Source organism: Dysidea avara, chromosome 10 (genome assembly GCF_963678975.1).
Source record: "Dysidea avara chromosome 10, odDysAvar1.4, whole genome shotgun sequence".
In the NCBI taxonomy this organism is placed as follows: Eukaryota; Metazoa; Porifera; class Demospongiae; order Dictyoceratida; family Dysideidae; genus Dysidea; species Dysidea avara.
In genome coordinates, this window is record NC_089281.1 from 16,751,501 (window position 1) to 16,770,929 (window position 19,429).

At 40.1% G+C, this 19,429-nt stretch overlaps 3 protein-coding genes and 1 long non-coding RNA gene across 11 annotated transcripts in view; 3 read left to right on the forward strand and 1 right to left on the reverse strand.

Moving 5' to 3' along the window:
* LOC136268991 (UDP-N-acetylmuramate--L-alanine ligase-like) lies at positions 1–1,460 on the forward strand. The gene has a single exon (XM_066064459.1). The coding sequence runs from the start codon at positions 32–34 to the stop codon at positions 1,367–1,369; it is 1,338 nt and encodes a 445-aa protein (XP_065920531.1). The 5' UTR covers positions 1–31; the 3' UTR covers positions 1,370–1,460.
* LOC136268989 (alkyldihydroxyacetonephosphate synthase, peroxisomal-like) lies at positions 1,362–19,139 on the reverse strand. Its single transcript, XM_066064458.1, has 21 exons — positions 19,020–19,139; positions 16,080–16,196; positions 15,938–16,030; positions 15,605–15,695; positions 14,619–14,739; positions 14,042–14,116; positions 13,836–13,987; positions 12,671–12,751; positions 11,884–12,009; positions 11,725–11,833; positions 6,538–6,665; positions 6,428–6,479; positions 6,145–6,218; positions 6,024–6,086; positions 4,518–4,567; positions 4,390–4,459; positions 4,276–4,337; positions 2,332–2,421; positions 1,716–1,815; positions 1,607–1,664; positions 1,362–1,556 (listed from the first exon to the last, which is right to left on the reverse strand). The coding sequence occupies exons 2-21, from the start codon at positions 16,190–16,192 to the stop codon at positions 1,423–1,425; spliced, it is 1,842 nt and encodes a 613-aa protein (XP_065920530.1). The 5' UTR covers positions 16,193–16,196; positions 19,020–19,139; the 3' UTR covers positions 1,362–1,422.
* Positions 16,244–17,846, forward strand: LOC136268992 (uncharacterized). Of its 8 annotated transcripts, none has more exons than XR_010707175.1 (7): positions 16,244–16,418; positions 16,465–16,640; positions 16,688–16,799; positions 16,848–16,941; positions 16,991–17,230; positions 17,286–17,459; positions 17,516–17,846. It is a non-coding gene; the product is annotated as an uncharacterized lncRNA (long non-coding RNA). The 8 variants fall into 8 exon arrangements; XR_010707181.1 differs by having other exon boundaries at positions 16,541–16,640; positions 16,720–16,799; XR_010707178.1 differs by having other exon boundaries at positions 16,245–16,418; positions 16,541–16,640.
* Positions 18,562–19,429, forward strand: part of LOC136268988 (metal cation symporter ZIP14-like) — an 18,482-nt gene continuing 17,614 nt past the window's right edge. Inside the window, exon 1 of the mRNA XM_066064457.1 lies at positions 18,562–19,418. Coding sequence (XP_065920529.1) covers positions 19,272–19,418 — 147 coding nt within the window. The 5' untranslated portion in view covers positions 18,562–19,271. The remainder of the gene's footprint in view (positions 19,419–19,429) is intronic.

Genomic DNA, 19,429 nt, shown 5'->3' on the forward strand with positions numbered 1-19,429 from the left:
TCTTGCTCTATTTAACGATCACTTAAATATTATGGAGATAGCAGGTGAAAATCTCAGTCGCCCGACTCATTTCTTAGGGATTGGCGGGATAGGAATGAGCGCCCTCGCTCACATAATGTTAGAACGAGGTAAAGAAGTGTACGGATTGGATGGAAAAGAATCACAAATTATTCGGGATCTTCAAACTAAAGGTGCCAGGATTTTCATAGGGGAAGAAGTTCATTTTGATAGCACAGCACAAATCGTGTACAGTTCGTCTATTAAAGAATCCCACCCCGCCCGGCAAGCAGCCAAGTATTTAAACTGTCCAGTGTATCACCGATCTGTCTGCTTGAGCATGCTGATGGAGGGAAAGCAATCACTGTTAATAGCTGGGACTCACGGAAAGACTTCCACAACGGCCTTGCTGTCTTGGGTCCTCAGCCATGCTGGTTTACAACCATCTTATGCTGTTGGTGGAATTCTAAGGAACATTGGCAAAAATGGTGGTCATGGGACAGGCCCACATTTTGTTGCAGAGGCAGATGAAAGTGATGGGTCATTTTTGAATTACAAAGGACACTATGGTATCATCACTAACATTGAACAAGAACATATGAGTTACTGGAAAACCGAACAAGCTTTGCTTGAAGGGTTTAAATCATTTGCCTCCCGTGTAGAAAAACTGCTTTGGTGTGCTGATGACCCTTCTCTCCAATCCTTGAAGTTAACAGGGCAAAGTTATGGTACTAGTGATGAAGCAGATTGGAAATTATTTGATGTTTATCATGAAAATTTAGAGGTTGTTTTCTCCATTGCACACGATGGACAGTCATTTGAGAAAATAAGGTTGCCAATAATGGGTGCACATCAAGCATTGAATTCCACAGCTGTGTGGGCTGTAGCCTGCAAGTTAGGGCTACCCGAAGATAAAATACGTAAAGCATTTTTATCATTTCATGGAGTGCATCGACGACTAGAGAAGAAGGGTGAAGTTAGAGGGATTGTTGTTTATGATGATTACGCCCACCATCCAACTGAGGTTGCAGCTATTTTGGTGGCACTGAAACAAGCAATGAAAGATTGTCATGTAAAGGCAATTTTTCAAGCCCACAAATACACACGTACCCGCGACTGTCTACATCTTTTTGCTGCTGCTTTCCAATCAGCAGATGATGTTTACGTCACTGAAATATATTCTGCTGGAGAGCAACCAATTGAAGGAATTACAGGACAAGTGTTAGCAGCAGCAATCCCTAGTAGCAGATTTATGACTGAAGATGAAATTCTGGAGGATTTGAAAATGACTTCAAAATCTGGTGATGTCATTGTTACCATAGGAGCAGGCAGTGTAACATTTCTAGGACCAAAGATATTGGACATTCTTTAAATTTTCACACCTAATGTTTTTATATAAAGATTTTGTAACTTTGTATGCATTTTTCAAAGTTTTGACTGTAAAAGGTTTCTGCATCCAAAAATGTTTTGAGGGTCTAGTTCTTTTTTGACTGCTTCCAACATTTTCACACCGGTATCTGATAAGCTATCTTTCAACCAGCGTTTTCTGATCTTCCCAACTACAATAACATTCAACTTTACGAACTAGCCACTCAAATAGTTAAATTACCTCCATGATGGTGTGATAGACTGCCCCCTCCTGCAAGGATTTCATCACGAGCTGCAGCCTGAATAACAATGTGTTAAGGCACAACTGTAAAAAAAGATATATAACTTACTTCAATCTGTTCATATACATGCACTGGATCACCAAGTCCAGCGTACTTAAATCCAAAGTAGAAGTACATACAAGCACCAGCATCATATGTCTGTGTTACCCTATAGAATGTCATTGGAGGTGAGATTACACTGGGAATAAATTTGTTAATAAAAACCAATGAAATGCATTAAGAATGAAGATTTGTACTCGATGTGTCTGGTCATAGAAATATCATGGTAAATCCCCAATACCAATCAAAAATCCTTGCATCTTCATGGGATCAAATCATGCATGAAAATGCAACTATGAGTCAATTTATCATGCGTAAGCGTGCACTTATTCCAATAGAATGCACACCTTTCAAAATACTAAGTCACCTATGGTATTCAGGTGATTGATGTTCAACTAACTGTTTGTCATGCCATCTTCTAATTGCCAATGAACTGACATGGGATCAAGTACTAAAAGGCTTGGGGCAAGTGCTTGTGATTCACCAGAATTTGCTAATACTTGGTCCCAAGCCATGTGGGTTTTAACGTACCATTTAAAGCTCACTCTTTTGTTAGGGATGAAACACAAATAATTGTGTCCAAGTGGTTAACAATAGCACAGCATTGACAGCACTATATGCTTACCTGGCTGATATAATTGGGCTAGCTCGTACACCAAGTCTTTCACACTCTCGTTTGATTCTATCAATTACATTGCGTCGAAGATTGATCACCCTGAAAATATAGAAAGCATAAAATTAGGGTGTATCCATTTACTGGACTGGACTACTGGACTCAAGTTTTTTTTTGTTGTCTTGCCTTTTATTGCCAGACTCAAGTGTCTTAGAAACTGACACCATTCACCATGAGGCATAAAACTTGTACATTGATCACAAAAACTACACTAAAACCTTGGTGCAGTTCTTTATTGTAATTTGCCTACTGCTAGCAATGTTTCAAGCACTGCGCACTGTTAACACTGCCATCTTATCTATTTAGCTATTTGTAAAATAGCCACCCTATATACGTTTTACACCATTATGGAAATTGCCTGTAGTCTGTGCATTCACTCTTGCTTTGCCGGCTCTTTGGTTTATAATGTTTGTAAATAGCAACAAGTGTGAAGTGTTAAAGAATTGCTTCCCAATGCACACACTTTCAAACAGGAAGGTAAGGTTACACATATTTGCAAAAAATACAGTGAGTGCAACGGGTTCAAACCAAAGTTATAGACCTCCAAAACTATATAGCACCTTTTTCATACATACTTAATATAACATCTTTAAACAGGCTGTAGGACCAGGTATCTTACAGACCTTCAACACTTGTGCTGTAATGCCTAATTTAAAAAAAGATACTACAGTTAGCTGTATGTGCCTCTTTTTTATTCAAGACAGGACATGGAGAGGAGAGCCCTAGCTTCAAGTGTGGCGTACTACTCTATGAAATCACTTTTAGTGGTTGAAAAAGGTTGAAAAAAATGTGTTTGAGGAAATTTTATGCGAGTCCAGTAGTCCAACCCAGTAGTCCAGTCCAGTAATCCAGTCCAGTAGTCCAGTCCAGTGAATGGATAATTATGTAAGTGAACTGCAAAATACATTTCAGCATAAATGTTGACAATTCAATTCGGATGTATCCATTCACTGGACTGGACTACTGGACTGGAATACTGGACTAGTATATTTTTGGTTTTTGCACATTCTGTGGTTAAAATTTATTGAGTCTCACAAGTCAAGGGTCCTGAGGGAACCTACAGCCCACTACTAAATGCTGAATATGAGCAGTAGAGTATGCGATAACTGTCTTTTAATATTTTCGCTGTGATTTATTATGTCCTACAACACTTATTCCCTACCCTGGTGTACAGTAATGCTGTAGGGAATGTATATCGGCAATAATTAACCAGCGATCGACTTGCCAGTTGACAATATCCTTCAAGATATTCTTAGTGTGAGCTCAGGAATTGAACTAGCATGGACGGACTTGTTTTCAGTGCCACAGGACGCAATGATTATAATTAAGCACACGCTGAAAACTTTCTAATCGCTAAGCCTTTCTCCAGAAGTAAAGGTCTTGCCACGCAAGACTATACTATATATAGCTTGCTCCTTGAGCTCACACTAAGGATATCTTGTCAACTGGTGAGTTGATCGCTGGTTAACTACTGCTGATATACATTCCCTACAGCATCAGGGTATGGAATAAGTGTTGTAGGACACAGCAAAAATATTAAGACAGTTATCGCATACTCCACTGCTCATATTCAGCATTTAGTAGTGGGCTGTAGGTTCCCTCAGGACCCTTGGCTTGCGAGACTCAATAAATTTTAATCACAGAATGTGCAAAAACCAAAAATATGCCAGTCCAGTAGTCCAGTCCAGTATTCCAGTCCAGTATTCCAGTCCAGTAGTCCAGTCCAGTGAATGGATACACCCATTCAATTCACCACTTTGTAAAGATGACTGGTACCCATGCAGAGAAATTTTCATTGTGAATACTAACATTCCCACATGCAAAATGACAGGCTAAAATTGAATTCCTTTGGAGCTCTGAAACTTTCCCCATGACACTTTGTGAATATTTTCTTACCTGTCCCAGGGTACAGAGGTCTCAAACGATTCACCAAGGAAGCTGTAGTCAAACCCCATGTCCTATACACACATCATTACTATCACATTACACATATACACAAATACAGCTCACTCTAATGTAGGCTATGACAAACGTCAGCATGTATCCCTTCTTGCCATTTTCTTCACCACCAGGTATTCCCCTGTTAAACAATGACCAAATAACATGATGCCAGTATATAAGCAATTGAACTTCCATACCCATATTTGGCTGCTATGCTGTATAAACGTTGCTCCTGAGTAGACACTTCCTACAATCGCCCAATACCACACAATACATCTACTGTCATACAAGTAGTAAAAAAGGATTTCTACAACAAAATACAGGTGCGTAGCTACACCTGGGCCTGTCCGGGCAGCAAGTCTGGTAATGGCAGTGCTCCTGTAATTAATACAGACTAAAATACATACTTTCTATCTTTTTTGAGCGTCTTGTACTTTCCAACAGTTGCTATAATAGTATCATCAAAAATCATGTATACTTGAGTTTACCAAGATTTGAGCGGTCGAGAGTCAAACATGTTCTACAATTTGGTGAAACTGCTCAGTGGACAACAACTGCTCAGCACTGGATATAAAGTAGGGCTGGGATGAATATTGAAATTCACCTTCAAACATTCGCTAATAAAATATTTGAACATTCGAAGCTTTGGTGTTAGCTTTCAGGTTACAGGTTTTCTTGTATTATGTACATCTTTCTTAAGTTTTATCTTTCTAAACCTATTTAATAAGTTTGTAAGCATTTGGAAAGTGCATAGCAGCAGTACTGAATAACGCGATCAATTGATTGCAAATGGGCGTGTCCGCTATACTGCAATCATGCATAGGTAAACACCAAGTAGTGGCTAAAAGTACGTTTCCATGCATTATCTATCACTTTATAAGGTGTTTTAAGGCTGTAACTATGGTAGCAAGCTGAACTGCAATGGTTTAAAAGTGGGCGTGGCACACGAAGATCTATCGCGAAGAGATGAACATTGATCACGCAAGAGGAATAAGCAGCTGCAATAAAGATAACGTTTATTTGTAATTCTTTTGTAGACTATGAGTGCACAACGAAGCTTCGAAGGATACTTTTATAATTCAAAGTTTACTTAACCTTTGAACCCACAAAACATTCAAAGCTTCGTCCCAGTCCTAATATAAAGTGATTGTTTTATTAGACATCTAATGGTAGACTGATGAAAGATGGACAAAAGCCAATTCCTACAGTCAATGGGAGGAGCCAGTTGTGGTGCCCATCTTTAGGTGGGACTAAGGAGGATATATGATTGTTTAATTATTCAAGCTTTCTCAGTGTTGGTTAAGAAGTATGTATGCCTAAAGTGCAGCAGCGTGTACAAGTAGAGAAGACAGATGAGTGAAAAAGAAGTCTGATATTGGATGAAGTCAGTCCGTCATTGTTTAGTTTTAGTTTCTATATTATTCATGCAGCAATAGTTCAGTCTAATATAGCTGCACAAACAGCACTGTGTACGCTAACTAGGTACATCTATGCACTTTTAAACAGTTTTTTTGAAAGCAAACAGGTAATAAAGAGTCAAAAGAGATGGGATCGTGTTTCTTGCTAAATAGTTTGCATGGGGACAGCTAGACCTTGTGCCTGGGCAATCCTGAAAGCTAGCTACGCCCCTGACATAATAATTATTATGACATCTACATGACACCCCTAGAAATTTTACTAAAATGTCACACAGTAAGACTCACTGCTGCTGTTCCCTCCAGCAACAACGTACAAGCTGCAATCTTGTCCACTTCATAACCTTTGAACTGCGACAAAACACACACACACATTAAGTACAAATACCACTCAATACATATCACACACCCTGGTCAGATAAACGAGCTTCAGTTTGTCAGTAAATGACTTCCATAGTGAGCTGGCAGGACTCATGGCTTGACCTACATAAGTACAATGACAGAAGTGACACTCAAGAAATGTATAGTGCACATACAGGGAACTTCATGGTGATTTTCTCACATTCATTTTATGCTGATATGCCCATGTTTAGGTGGCATTCAACATAAGTTATAAAGTTCAATATCAAGCACACAAACTTCTGAACAGTTGCCTACTCTAATACAACACACGGTATCTGTTAGAGACTGACCTAACAAGAACTGATCATTGTCCATCAATCTAATGGAGGCTGGAGCACAACGCTGCAATGACACACAAGATCAGTGATCATTACAGAGCACATCTAATTGTGAGACCAACCTGTTTAGCAACTTCTCGTACAAACCCAACCCCCGACTCAAAGTTAGCAAACACCACTGAGCCGTACTTCCTCATCTCTGGAAGTGGCCTGATCTTCATTGTGACCTCTGTGATGACCCCAAGTATACCTACACATGTCACACACACAAAACATACACACAAATATAACTAACACACACAAAAGCAAAAAAGCAAAGCCTTCGGCTACCACTAGTGCAGTGACACCTACTTTGTGTGGTGGAAAGTGTCGCCATGTACTGTATTTTCCATACAGTACCAACTACCTGCAAAACTGTACTGTATGAGTCATACAGTACAAGTACACTTATGCAGCTAATTGGGTAATTACAGTACAGTCATGCGGATAATTGGGCAGATACACTACACATGTATCAAAACTCAAATCTGTATGATGCATGCATGTACACTGTAGCGCTAGCCAATTTTGAACTATCATTTTCAAAGCAAGGCTCAGTGAACTTCTACACTAGATATGTTAAAGGCAAATCCAAGCCACACACACAACACTACTACATTTATTATAACACTACCAGGATAGAATCAAAGTAGAAAGAATGCATTACATGCTGGTCTTGTGATCTATTATGTCACACAACACATACACTTGCACAGGTGCTACAGCAGGACTTGCAACTGAGTCCATTACTGCATACAGGTAGGGTTTTTATTTTCGGATATTCTTCTCTTTGAAAATAAATTCCTAAGTCTTGTTGTTCTTCAAAAATAAATTCCCACAAGTAACAGTAACTTGTCTTCATGTGATCCAACATTTTGGCAATTCACTGATGTGTTTTAGCTCACTATTAATGGTATAATGAGGACGATAGCGGTGAAGACTTTTACGAGAATATAACCAGTGAAGGTGAAACATTTGCCACATCAGATAAAGAGGATGCTGAGTTCCTTCAACTGGCACTTGAAGCACTTACACTTGTTCTCCTTCGAAGTGGCAAGCAAGGGATCCAGCTGAAATGTCATCATCCTGTTGCTGGACAAAGATTTAATGTCTGAGGACGACGTAGATGATCTAGGTAATTGTTTATTGTCACCATTTGTGGTACTAATGCATTCTTTTGGTTTTTAGACCACGAAAGTGCAATTTCAGAAGTGTTTGTGCAAGTGGGGTAGATTGTAGGACCACCACAACATCTGAAGATGAAGAAGGCTTACCACCAAGGAAGAAGCGAAGAAAGACGAGAAGTGCAGCTGCTGTGTCCACCAACAAGAAAAATGACCTTAGTAAACCAGACAATAACGGAGATAAAGACAATGTGCAAAGCCAGAAAAGAGTTAAAAGCAGAGGAAGACTCCGTAAAGGCAAGAAGGAGTCTGGTAGTAAGACACAATGGAAAGGTAGAGGTGGTGGACAAAAGGAGAGTCAGGGAAAAGAAAATGATGTTACCAGTGAGACACGGAGTGTTCCCGTGTATGTGTGGATAAATGTGTAAAACATTGATTTCATTTCTTTCCCCATGCACAGCCCCTTTTCATAATTCACTTTGGCAGTTGATGGCTTTAAAATTTTTCAAGTCCATAGCATTTCTCATTATAAGCGAAATTAGTCTGTATGCACTTGCCCATATGCAAAGGAGTACATATGAAGGAACTACTTTTTGGGCTTCAGTCTCTTTTCTTCAATTCTAAGTAATACCTTTTGAGATTGTGGACCATGTACCGCCTTGCATGAAAGGAACTGCTTTATGTTAGGTTTGTGGATTGGGAAGTGGGCTTGGGTGCTGTGACTTTACACATCTGTATTCCTATCTGGTAGTTTACATTGGGACGGGGTCATGAGGGTCTCGATGAAGTGTGCATGGCTTTGGGACATGGAAGACAGTACAATACAGGGCTTGTGAAGTTCTTGTAAATCCGAACATATGCTCATGCGTATTGTTTGCAGCACAATTTTTAGACACAATTGCGTCAGCCATGTTTACGTAAGCTAATGTACACTTGATTTACATGTAGATAATTGTAGTAGAGTACATTCACATTATGACTAATAAATCTTACTAGAACAATAAACTTGCACTATTAATTGTAAAGACATTTTTGTTCTCTCCATTGTAATGTAAGTAAGTGGTAATTGTGGTTGATTATTATAGTACCTAAGCGTTGATAATCTGGCATCAACGTACCTAATGCATATTTTTCTTATAGAAAAGAGGGAGGGGACAATTGCATTAAATGGAAGACAGAACCAATGAAGACTACTGTTGAAAACCAGCCAAAGCCAAAAGAATTGGCAGAATTTGTTCATGTTCAGGCACTTTTCCTAGCCAAAACACTTTTGGAGATATTTCAATTACTTTTTACAACTGCTATTCTGAGCTGTATTGTGGAGCAAACTAAACTTTTCACGTCCCAGAAAGGAAAAACTCTTGAATTTTGCAATCCAGGACTTATAATTATGGCATTTATTGGCATCAACATCGCCATGGGGACGCTGCACTTGCCACAAGTTAAGGACTACTGGTCTACAGATAAAATTTTGACAACACCTTGGTTTCCGGGAATCGTGTCCAGAGACTGCTTTTACACTATACTAAGATACTTGCATTTAGCTGATTCAAAATCCCAAAAACAGAAAGGTGAGAAAAGTTATTCAAAGTTCGAGATTTAATTGATCACTTAACTGTTGTGTTTCCGCAGTATTACTATCCATCATGCTATCTTAGTATCGATGAAATGATGGTCAATACTAGGTGCTGTATTTCTTTTTTTGCAATATCTACCCAAGAAGCCAACAAATTTGGAATCAGAGTGTGGGTTAATGCTGAGGCCAATGTTCTAAACTTCCAGATATACACTGGTGCTGACATCAAAACGAAGGAGAAGGGCTTGGGTCATCATGTTGTTATGGAATTGATGCAACCTCACTATTTTAAGAACATTGTCTGTTCATAGACAATTTTTGCACAAGCGTTAGATTGCTAGGAGACTTACTCAATAAGGGTACAAATTGTGTTGGCACAGCCCGTTCAAACAGAAAGCATTTTCCATCAGATCTTATCCCAACCAAGGATGATGATAAAGCAACACCAGGAAATTTTCGATTTGCAATTGGTACATGCGTTAGATCCAGTGAAACTACTATAGTAATGGAAGCAGATGAGTTGTCAGTTGGTTACGCTGCTACCATTTGTCCTGTTGAGGCTCCTCCTAAGGTTTCTGTTAATGTAACTACAGAATCTCAAGCTTTTGAAGCTACTGTGGGTCAAGGTGATGATCAAGGTGACAGTCAAGGCAAAATTTCTGCTTGCCAAAACAGTGGGCAAGGTAAAGATGATAAGATAATTGCTCTGTGGTGGCGGGATTGCAGGGATGTTTTGGCTTTGACTACAATATACAACACCTCTGCCTCTGTAATTATGAAGCGTGCAAAAGGAAGTCATGACAAACAACCCTTGCCCTGTCCAACAGCTATAATTGATTATAATCAGTATATGGGAGGTGTGGACCTCATGGATCATAACTTAAGCTATTATTCCTTGACTACAAGATGCATTTTGAAGTGGTGGAAGAAACTCTTTTGGCGATTAGTTGACATCAGTGTGGTCAACTAATGGATTATCTTTTACAAATTAGTACTCTATGAGTTCTGTATCATTACAAGTACACAAGGAATCTTCAGCTAGAGTAGGGACCATAGCACATCGATAAAAAGTACTGAAACAAGCTGGAGTGGTGCATGATATTAAATCACAGTAAAACAATAAGAAGTGTTATATCTCTATTTCCATTATGGTATCTTGAGCACAGTAGGGATATAACACTTCTTATTGTTTTACTGTGATTTAATATCGTGCACTATTCCAGCTTGTTTCAGTACTTTTTTTGATGTGTTATGGTCCCTACTCCAGTTGAAAATTTCAGTTTTTTTTGTGTACTTGTTTGTTAACTTTTTTTGTAAAATAAAATTATTATGACTGGTGAACCCACGCATACCACACCAAAAGAAAGAAATGGCGTTGCGCGCCCCAGCTATCAATTATCGTCTGAAAAGTGAAGCATCCATTACGCTTTGTTGTCAGCTATGTTCAACCTGTTACACAGCATTATGGATCAAGAGCTGTTCAAAAAGCACCTCTGCAATCAAAGTAGCAACTATGAAAATACGGACGATTTCCATTACGAAGGGAAGCCATCTCGTGCTACCGCCAAATCAACACCTTTCACTGTCAGCAAAGATGAATGGCACACAACGGAGGACAGTGGTAAGTCCATGAAGAATGCATTGTACGTACTGCGGTATGCAAAAAGGAATGTGTCCGGCTGAAGCGATGTCGAACAGTGAAAAAATCAAGCCCGTAGCCTTAGCCGCTATCGAGTTATGCTTGTCTGAAGGTATCAGTTACTCAGTGAGTCACTAGAAAATTCCATTTAATAAATTTAAAAAAAAATTCCATAGCAACTTGTTGAAAGCACTCTGGAGGCTTGTTTGGGCTTAGTTTTACCAAACCAATACTGCCTTATCATCATTAGGGAAAAATGAGGCTGGTTTTTGGGTGATGTTTTTTCATATGCCACGTTTGTGGTCCCTACTATACAGTGCTATCGTACTGTATGATTACATACATCAATAGCCAGTAAACAGCTGATCTGGAACAGCCATTGTTGGGAATTGATGCTGTCTACTAGCATAGATACGATTGAGTCAGTGGCCGATTACAGCATTCACTCGATTCGTTTAAGCCTCCCCCAGCCTTCTCTCCAATGTACAGGGATGGGGATTACTTCATCAGTAAGTCATTTTTTTGGCAAGCATGCACATATCTTCATAATTTGTGATATGAATTTCAATTAATTGGAAATCCACCTGGACTTCCAAATATGAAATGTACAACGTTTGAAATACAGATGTTGCCTTTTCTGCAAACCTTCTGCTTTGAAAATAACCCGCTATACAGTATATGATTGTGTACAAGCAATGTAACACCAATATAGATCAATCAGATAAAGAAATAGCCTCACAGTTCTAAAAATAACATGTTACAGCAGCCATTGGCCAATGGTAATTTTCCAAATAATTTCATCGGCAACAACCAGTTCTGACCCTTAATAGCACTGACAGTACATAACAAAAATAGACTGTTAGTGTTTTCCCCAATTCTGGTTGTTTAAAACTCAAGAAGATAACACTTAATTACACACGTGTAACATTACCTTCTGAGCCAAGAATAAAATGATGGATATCTGGACCGATAGATGTCCTTGGTCCTTGGCTTGACTTTTCTATAGTACCCTGAGGGGTTACCATTCTCATACGAACAACCTGCAGACGGGCTATCATGTTTCTGCATACAAAACATTACCTATTATTACCAGATCTTCGATGTTGCCGTAAACGTTCTTTTTCATTCCAGACGATCGTGTTGCTACCCAACCACCTACTGTACTGAATTCCTGAGAGTCTGGTTCATGACCAGTGCAGAAGCCTCTCTCTGTAAGCTAGAAAGGGGCAGGGCTCAAACAACATACTGTACACAAATGCACTTGTAATATAACTAAACCAATAGAAATGTAAAACTGGTGTACAATAAAATCATGTGAAGCTCTGGGGCCTTCATAGCCTGTTACAGTGGAACCATTTGTGAAAGGACACCATGAAATGTGGACACCTTGATCAGTGCACTTGTCCACTGTCCCAGTAGTATTAGTGTACATATTATCCCATACAGTGTATGTACACTTGAACACCTGAAATCAGGACACTTCCCTAATAATGGCACTTTTACTATACTCCCCAAGTGTCTGGAATAGAGGGGTTCCACTGTAGACAGGTATCCTATAGATACAGGATTATCATGTGTGTGTGTGTGTGTGTGTGTGTGTGTGTTTGTGTGTGTGTTTGTGTGTGTGTTTGTGTGTGTGTGTGTGTGTGTGTGTGTGTGTGTGTGTGTGTGTGTGTGTGTGTGTGTGTGTGTGTGTGTGTGTGTGTGTGTGTGTGTGTGCATTTAACAGTGCACTATATTTCTGGGACAACAAGTAAAAGGGTTCAAAGTTCACATATTGTTATCACAAACAGTATTATACACATACTGTATATGCTACAGCAGTGTGTATGTGTTCATTTCATGTTTCCAGTCATGCGATTACATTATGGACTAACCTGTCGTTCCAAGTCTTGTCCTACTATACCAGCCTCCACATGAACTGTCAAGTTTTCCTCATCAATCCACAAAATTTTATCCTAAATGTGAAAAACACAGATTTATGGTTACAACTCAAGATTTTCCCCTTCAGTACATATGTATGTAATTTATGTACACTGTAGCTTCTACCAAAACTATTATGTACGTTTTATCAGTTTGTGACACTGTCTACACCGATTGAGCACAGTGCCACTACACGTACATTACATGCGTCTGGGGGTCATCTTCACTGCCAAGACTCTCCATGGAAGGTACACACTCACCCAGCCAAGGGACGCTGAATAACATACAATTAAGCCAGGTGGGAAGCCCCCAGAGGAATTGACGGGCCACAGACAATTACAGGAACCTAGGTTGGTGGCTTGGTCCTCCTCATGCAAAGCATGGTATATGCATGATGCAAGGTCCTCTTGGTGGCTTGCAAGACCAGATCTCTACCATATGGCAGAGTCAGGGATGCTGCCATTAGCCACATCATCTACAAATGATGTGTTACGTGTCCACCATGCGGGGGCTAACGGTAAGGACACCGCACACGCACGAACGCACATGTGCACACACACATACATGCGCACACACACGCACGCACACACAAAGCCTACAACCATGCGAAACACAGCTATTGCTGCCCAGCAAATCAGTACTGGGATGCCTGTGCACCACTCAGATGCTTGAGCCTTGTGCAGGCAAATCCTCCTAGGGCAGGGCTAGTAACTCACAGGAGGACCGTCCAGGTCTCACGGAGAGAGGTCGTGGAACCCAAGGTTCCACAATGACCCCAACACCGCTAAGCGAGACAAGGACAGTTGGGAATTTACTTCCCCAGTAAACACCAGGTACCCATTGATGTTACAGCTGGGTGGGCTGCTTACCCAGATGACAACAGGCCACAAGGTCCCCAATATACAGCTGGGTAGACTGGAGCAATGTGAGTAAAGTTTCTTGCTCAAGGAAACAACAACACCAAATTGGCACAACCAGGACAACCAGGCATCGAACCTGGAACCTTTCGATTACCAGGCTGATGCTCTAGCCACTTGGTTATGCTGCCTCAGTAACACAACACACACACTACTACTACTACTACGCACAAGTGTATATACTACACTACAAAGAGTTTACCATTTGGGTCATATCAAGGGATACTATAGTTCTCCTCTCTTCCTCAGGACACTCTAAAGCACCAGAGACATTAGTACCACCCCCAAATGGGATTACACACACGTTGTGCTTTACAGCCAATGAAACAATCTTTTCAACATCACTATGGCTGCCTACACAGTAATGTGTTATTACCCACAATGACAATCATTAAGGTATTTACGTACCTGGCCAGACTACATAGTCTGGGAACCTGCCAAAGTTTCCAGTGCGCAGAGAGAACAACTCATGGCAAGTATGTCCTATGGGAAGATAATTTTTTAATGGTACATTACATGTACAAGAAAAGGTGCCTCAAACTCAGAGGATGCAAGCAACTGGAAAACACATACATTAACACTTATACCCCAGTACATGGTAGTGCACTGGGGGATAACTGAGTTATAATCCACCAACTACAGGTATGTGTGGAAGTAACATAAGTTAGGCATATATGATATAGATTCATTGCTTGATATTTAGTAGTAATTCAAGGGAATACATACATCAGCTTAAAGATGGTCTAAAAATGATGATTTGAGCTAGTGCACCCTGGCATTATCCTACAATGTTGCCCAGGATACAGTAAAACCTCTCCGTAAAACCTCTCCTAATAAACATTCAAAATTAGGGGGACACCACAGGAAAATTTCCATAATAAGGACACATGTTTTAGGCTCCAGCAGGTCTGGCTTTGTACCTCAGAAAGGGAAAACCTCTATACTACAGCAAATCCGGTTTAAAAATTCTTGTCCCTCCACTCACCATGAGAGTGTACTAGACGGTCCATACTATCTTCACTGATCTTAACACAGTGTGGACGGACGGCATCCACAAACAGTCGGTGAGGAACAATCTTAGGAACAGCAGAAAGATCTGGTGGAGGCTATTGTAAAGACAACAAGACACGACATAAAAACTTAAACCTGTACAGCAGAGTGAAATTTTCAGATCAGATGGTGACTTGTAGTTAACACAAGACACACTGATTTGTTAATACTGCTGCTAGCATGCCATTAGTGCCTACACACAAACTGTTACTCTTGGTTGGTTGTAATCCAAATCATGTGTGATTTTCAACATTATTTAAGGAGGCTGGGATGCCAGTCCATGGTTTGAAGTGTGCAAAATTTATAGTTCGAATGTTGTTTAAGGTAGGGTGTGCCATATTCCTACCTAGTGGTAAATCGTACAAAATTGCTAAAGTGACAGTTAGTAACATACTAATAGTTGTTGTAAGCCAGCCAAAATATGGATTACATGCAGTCAAATTACTTTCACTCTGCAGTTAACATACGTATGCCTACGTACTTACTTCTAAGGTACGTGTAGCAATACCATAAAATAATGTGAATTTGCGTGGTTATTTCTAGGGATAGGGATGTGATTTTCAGGAAAGTCCACTTTCAAAACTATTGTATTTCAGAGTTGACACAAACACACGCAGTTGTCACCAGAAGCAAAAACTATTAACAAGACTGCAAAAAATGTGCAGCACGTGTTATCATATACACATGCAGCACAACATTTTGATAATTCTAATGAGATGTATCATTCTAGGGACTAACTGGATGGGAAAGTGACTTGTAATCATCTCTCTCATTTATTGTCAGATCACTCTGTCAGCTAGTATGGTCAAACTAACATTTAGCAGGACAACCTATTTTAAACTAGCCAATAAAATTATTAGGCAGTAATAACGCAACAACACCTGCAAGAATTCAGTCCCAGTTCCATTATTGTACACTTACTTGTGAAAAGGTTTTCAAAGTTGTATCAAAGTTAAACGTTTCTTCTAGGTATGGTTTGAACTTGTGCAACTCAGTTCCAGACAGGGTGTACCTAAAGAATAAGTACACTGTGTTAACAACTCTGCTCGATAGGTCTGGCATTTGACAAAATAGTATACAAAATTTCCGGATTTTTCCAGCGAGCAAGGTTTATGATTTCTGATTTCACCCGTGCAATAGAAAAAAATTAAGGATAAATTTAGCATCTAAGACTCTTTCAAATGTTGCAGGATTTTTTTTTGGCATTCACAAATGAACATGCAGCACCGGACCACAATTACACAGTGGAGATACCTTCCTTTCCCTGTAAACTCTATGTTTCCTTTATCATTCACCACAAATCCTGAATCTCTATACCCCCATCCATTCCACTTCAACACTTCTTCCCTGAGGATTGAAAGAAATGGCGTAAATACACCCATCAAATGTGACTCACCTTTTAATAGGAAACGCTTTTTGCACTTCCACTTTACTACTCGAGATGGGAGCACTGGTTTCTTGCGCCTTACAAGGCTGCATCATCACTCTGCGATCTGCTTTCTCCGTCATTTCACTGTAAGGTCAAATCAGGTAATTAACGAAATAAGGTAAGTAAGGGGGTTTCCGGACAGCTGGGTATTCCGGACACTTCGTTTTTAATCCGCTACTGAAGGATGGAATGGAAACCAATCAGGCTATGGTTTGAGTGCCTAAGTACCCCACTTGTGTGCTATAAATACCAAAGTTTTATCTCGATAGCTTCCAGGATTAGTGAGATTCGTCACGATTTGCTTGCGTATGTAGAATATTTTTGTGTAAAAAACTTTCTATACGCGTGTTAGCTAACAGTAGATTGAGGGCATCGTTCGTAATTCTGAGCGACCGTATGCACCAAAAATTGTCAATCACACTATACAGTGAACGGATATATGATTTAGAGATAGTACAACTGGATTCCACGCCGAGCGTTCCACGCCCATTACCCCTAGAAAGGCGATTTATTTACGCCAAGAAAAAGGTACAAAATGCACTTTGCACAAGCCCGCTCAATTCTGTAATCGTCAGGTAAAAATGTTCACGAGTCCTTGTTGATACAGACAGTTTTAACCCAGATACTATCAGACAAGATCCATTCATTGTACGGAAGGGAGGAAATCTATCGCTCTGAAAGATTTTGGTAAGTTAAATTTTGAAACCTGGAACTTTGTCACTTACTCCGTCTTAGGCCAAACTTAAGAATGATGGTGTTTTCTCTGGGGGTAGAACATTGCTTTAAAGAGTGATATGGGATTTAAGTACAAGACAATTAATGACAAGAGGTTAGCATTGAAACTGTTTGTGCTTTAATTTCACTACACGTATGTGCAGGGTATGCTATGAGCAGCCCTGCACAGTCCATCAGTATCATAAATATTAAAGACGAACGAGGTGCAACAGAACTGAAGGAAGACCAGTTGTGTATTTGGATGAGACTTGGGTAATGAAGAACTTCTAGAGCAATTCCTCATCCAAATCGGCAGTGATAGTGAAGATGGTGATGGTGGTATTAATGAATTGTCCACTAGCAGCAGCGGGTCCAAGTCTTCTTCTGGGCTTACTTCATCTGATGTAAGATTGTTTGATATTTGCAGCATTGGTGTTATAACTTGATTTTGTTCCCCAGGAGTCATCGGGTAGCTGGGATTAAACTCTGTGAAGTACATAAAAATACAGATGAAGTACGTGTAAGTGTGTGCACTTTAATAAAAAATATCATTGCTTTATTGTGCTATCCGAAGTTGAACATACCATCCCTTGTATATTTAATCAGTGCAGGAGTGTTTGGAAGTCACTACAGGTACTATCAGCCCAAATTCATACAAACAGTATTATTTCATTTGTTGAAACTTTTAGAGTTTTTTGGGAATGTAACTTCAAAAACAAAATGCTGGCTGGAAAAACTGTGTACATGTGTGGCGAAGTGATGAGAAAAGTATTAAAATGACAAATTGACTAAATGGGAACAGAAGACGATAGTCAGCTGTGGTGAATAATGTGAAGTAAAATACATGTTGTTTGGCTCACTTGCAGGAACACCAATGCTACATAACGGATTTTGAACTGTTATAATTTGGTTTTTTTCTGTTTTGAGGCTGAAGAATGTTTTACCTGAATATAAGCTGTTTTACACACACAAAATCTGTTTTATTTTTCTTGTAAAAGTGTATTACAGCCTCTTACATAAGGGATGGTGAAATCATGCGTGTTGAGGGCGGGAATGTGACGTCTGGCTTCGCCACAAACATGTGTCAACACGACCATCAAAGGGCCGCGCTTTAGAGGCTTCCCCATTGAAAATGTATGGCGAAACTTTACAGTGCCATAACGGGAGTGTCTTACATTCGAATGAAGCGCTTTTAATATATTTTTAGCGGATCGAGAAGCGCTACGTATCGAGCTATACAGGAGCCCCATGCGATGTAGCAATCGTAAGTTATTAATCGTTTTTGAGGGTTCAGCTCAACGCGAACGTACTATAGTCTCGAGTGGCCAGACCGCTTTTTTCCGTATATTGGGTGGGGAAAAAAGGGTCTGGTGCAACTCCAATAGCTGTTTACTTCTGAGCCGTCCCCACATTCCGGGGACGCTAATTGAATAACATTGGTCACAAAGGAGGTGCCATGACGTCAGTAAGTTAACTAGAGATCTGTTTATCCTTTAAACGAATCTTAATTTGCTCCGATGTCTCTTTTATAGCGTCTTGAAAGTTAATCCTCATCGTGTAACAAGACTCACAATCGGAGCAGGAGTGTAGGAATACTTCATAGTTTTACTGACGTCATGGCACCTCCTTTGTGACCAATGTTATTCAATTAGCGTCCCCGGAATGTGGGGACGGCTCAGAAGTAAACAGCTATTGGAGTTGCACCAGACCCTTTTTTCCCCACCCAATATACGGAAAAAAGCGGTCTGGCCACGCGAGACTACCCATTACCTGCGTCGTGTCAGCTTGAATGCGCAATCAACACAACCAGCAGCCCGGAGAAGCCTGCAGCAAGGATCTGCTGGGCCAGTATGCTGTTTCTGTGTTCAGGTAAGGGCTGGTACAGATTTCCAGGCAGTAGATCAAACGTCGCATCTTTGAAAGCGTTGCAAGACAACTGCAAGATCCGAAGCAGCATAACACAATTCTGCTGTAAAAAAAATCGCTGCCATAAACAAAGTAACCAGCCAAACAGAGCGCTATCAGTCTCTGCTGGTCATGGCACTCAGTGGAGTGCAGCAATTCCCATAGCAATGCCAGGTACGCTTACTTTTACTGGTGTCCGGAAACCCCAGCCACACAAATTTTTAGTATTTTCTCAAATTGCAAGTTTAGACCGTTCTTTCTTCTAGCACCTTACACTTTACCACTCACAAATTATACCACTGATAGCCTATTTCATTGGCTACAATTCGACACCAAGCATGTTAGAATCCGTTCTTCTGTTGAGGAGAATTAAACAAACACATGTACAAACTTTGTCCGGAAACGCCCGCCCTTACCTTACTCGGTAGAGGTGAGAAACACTTAAATATTTTAGCAGCAGGCAAAGGGGTATGCTGCACTATAAATTTCTGGCAGCGCATTCTCGGCGCATTCTTTTGCTCCTGACTCGCTCGTGATAACATGAAGAAGAGAAGATTGGTGTTTGTGTTGTGTCTCGTGTTTAACATACTGTATTCTACGGAAAGTTACAACGTTGGACAACTTTATCATACTTTGAACCTCACTTGCTTCGATGAAAGAGACTTGAAAAGGATTTGTGACTCTCAGGTATTTTGAGA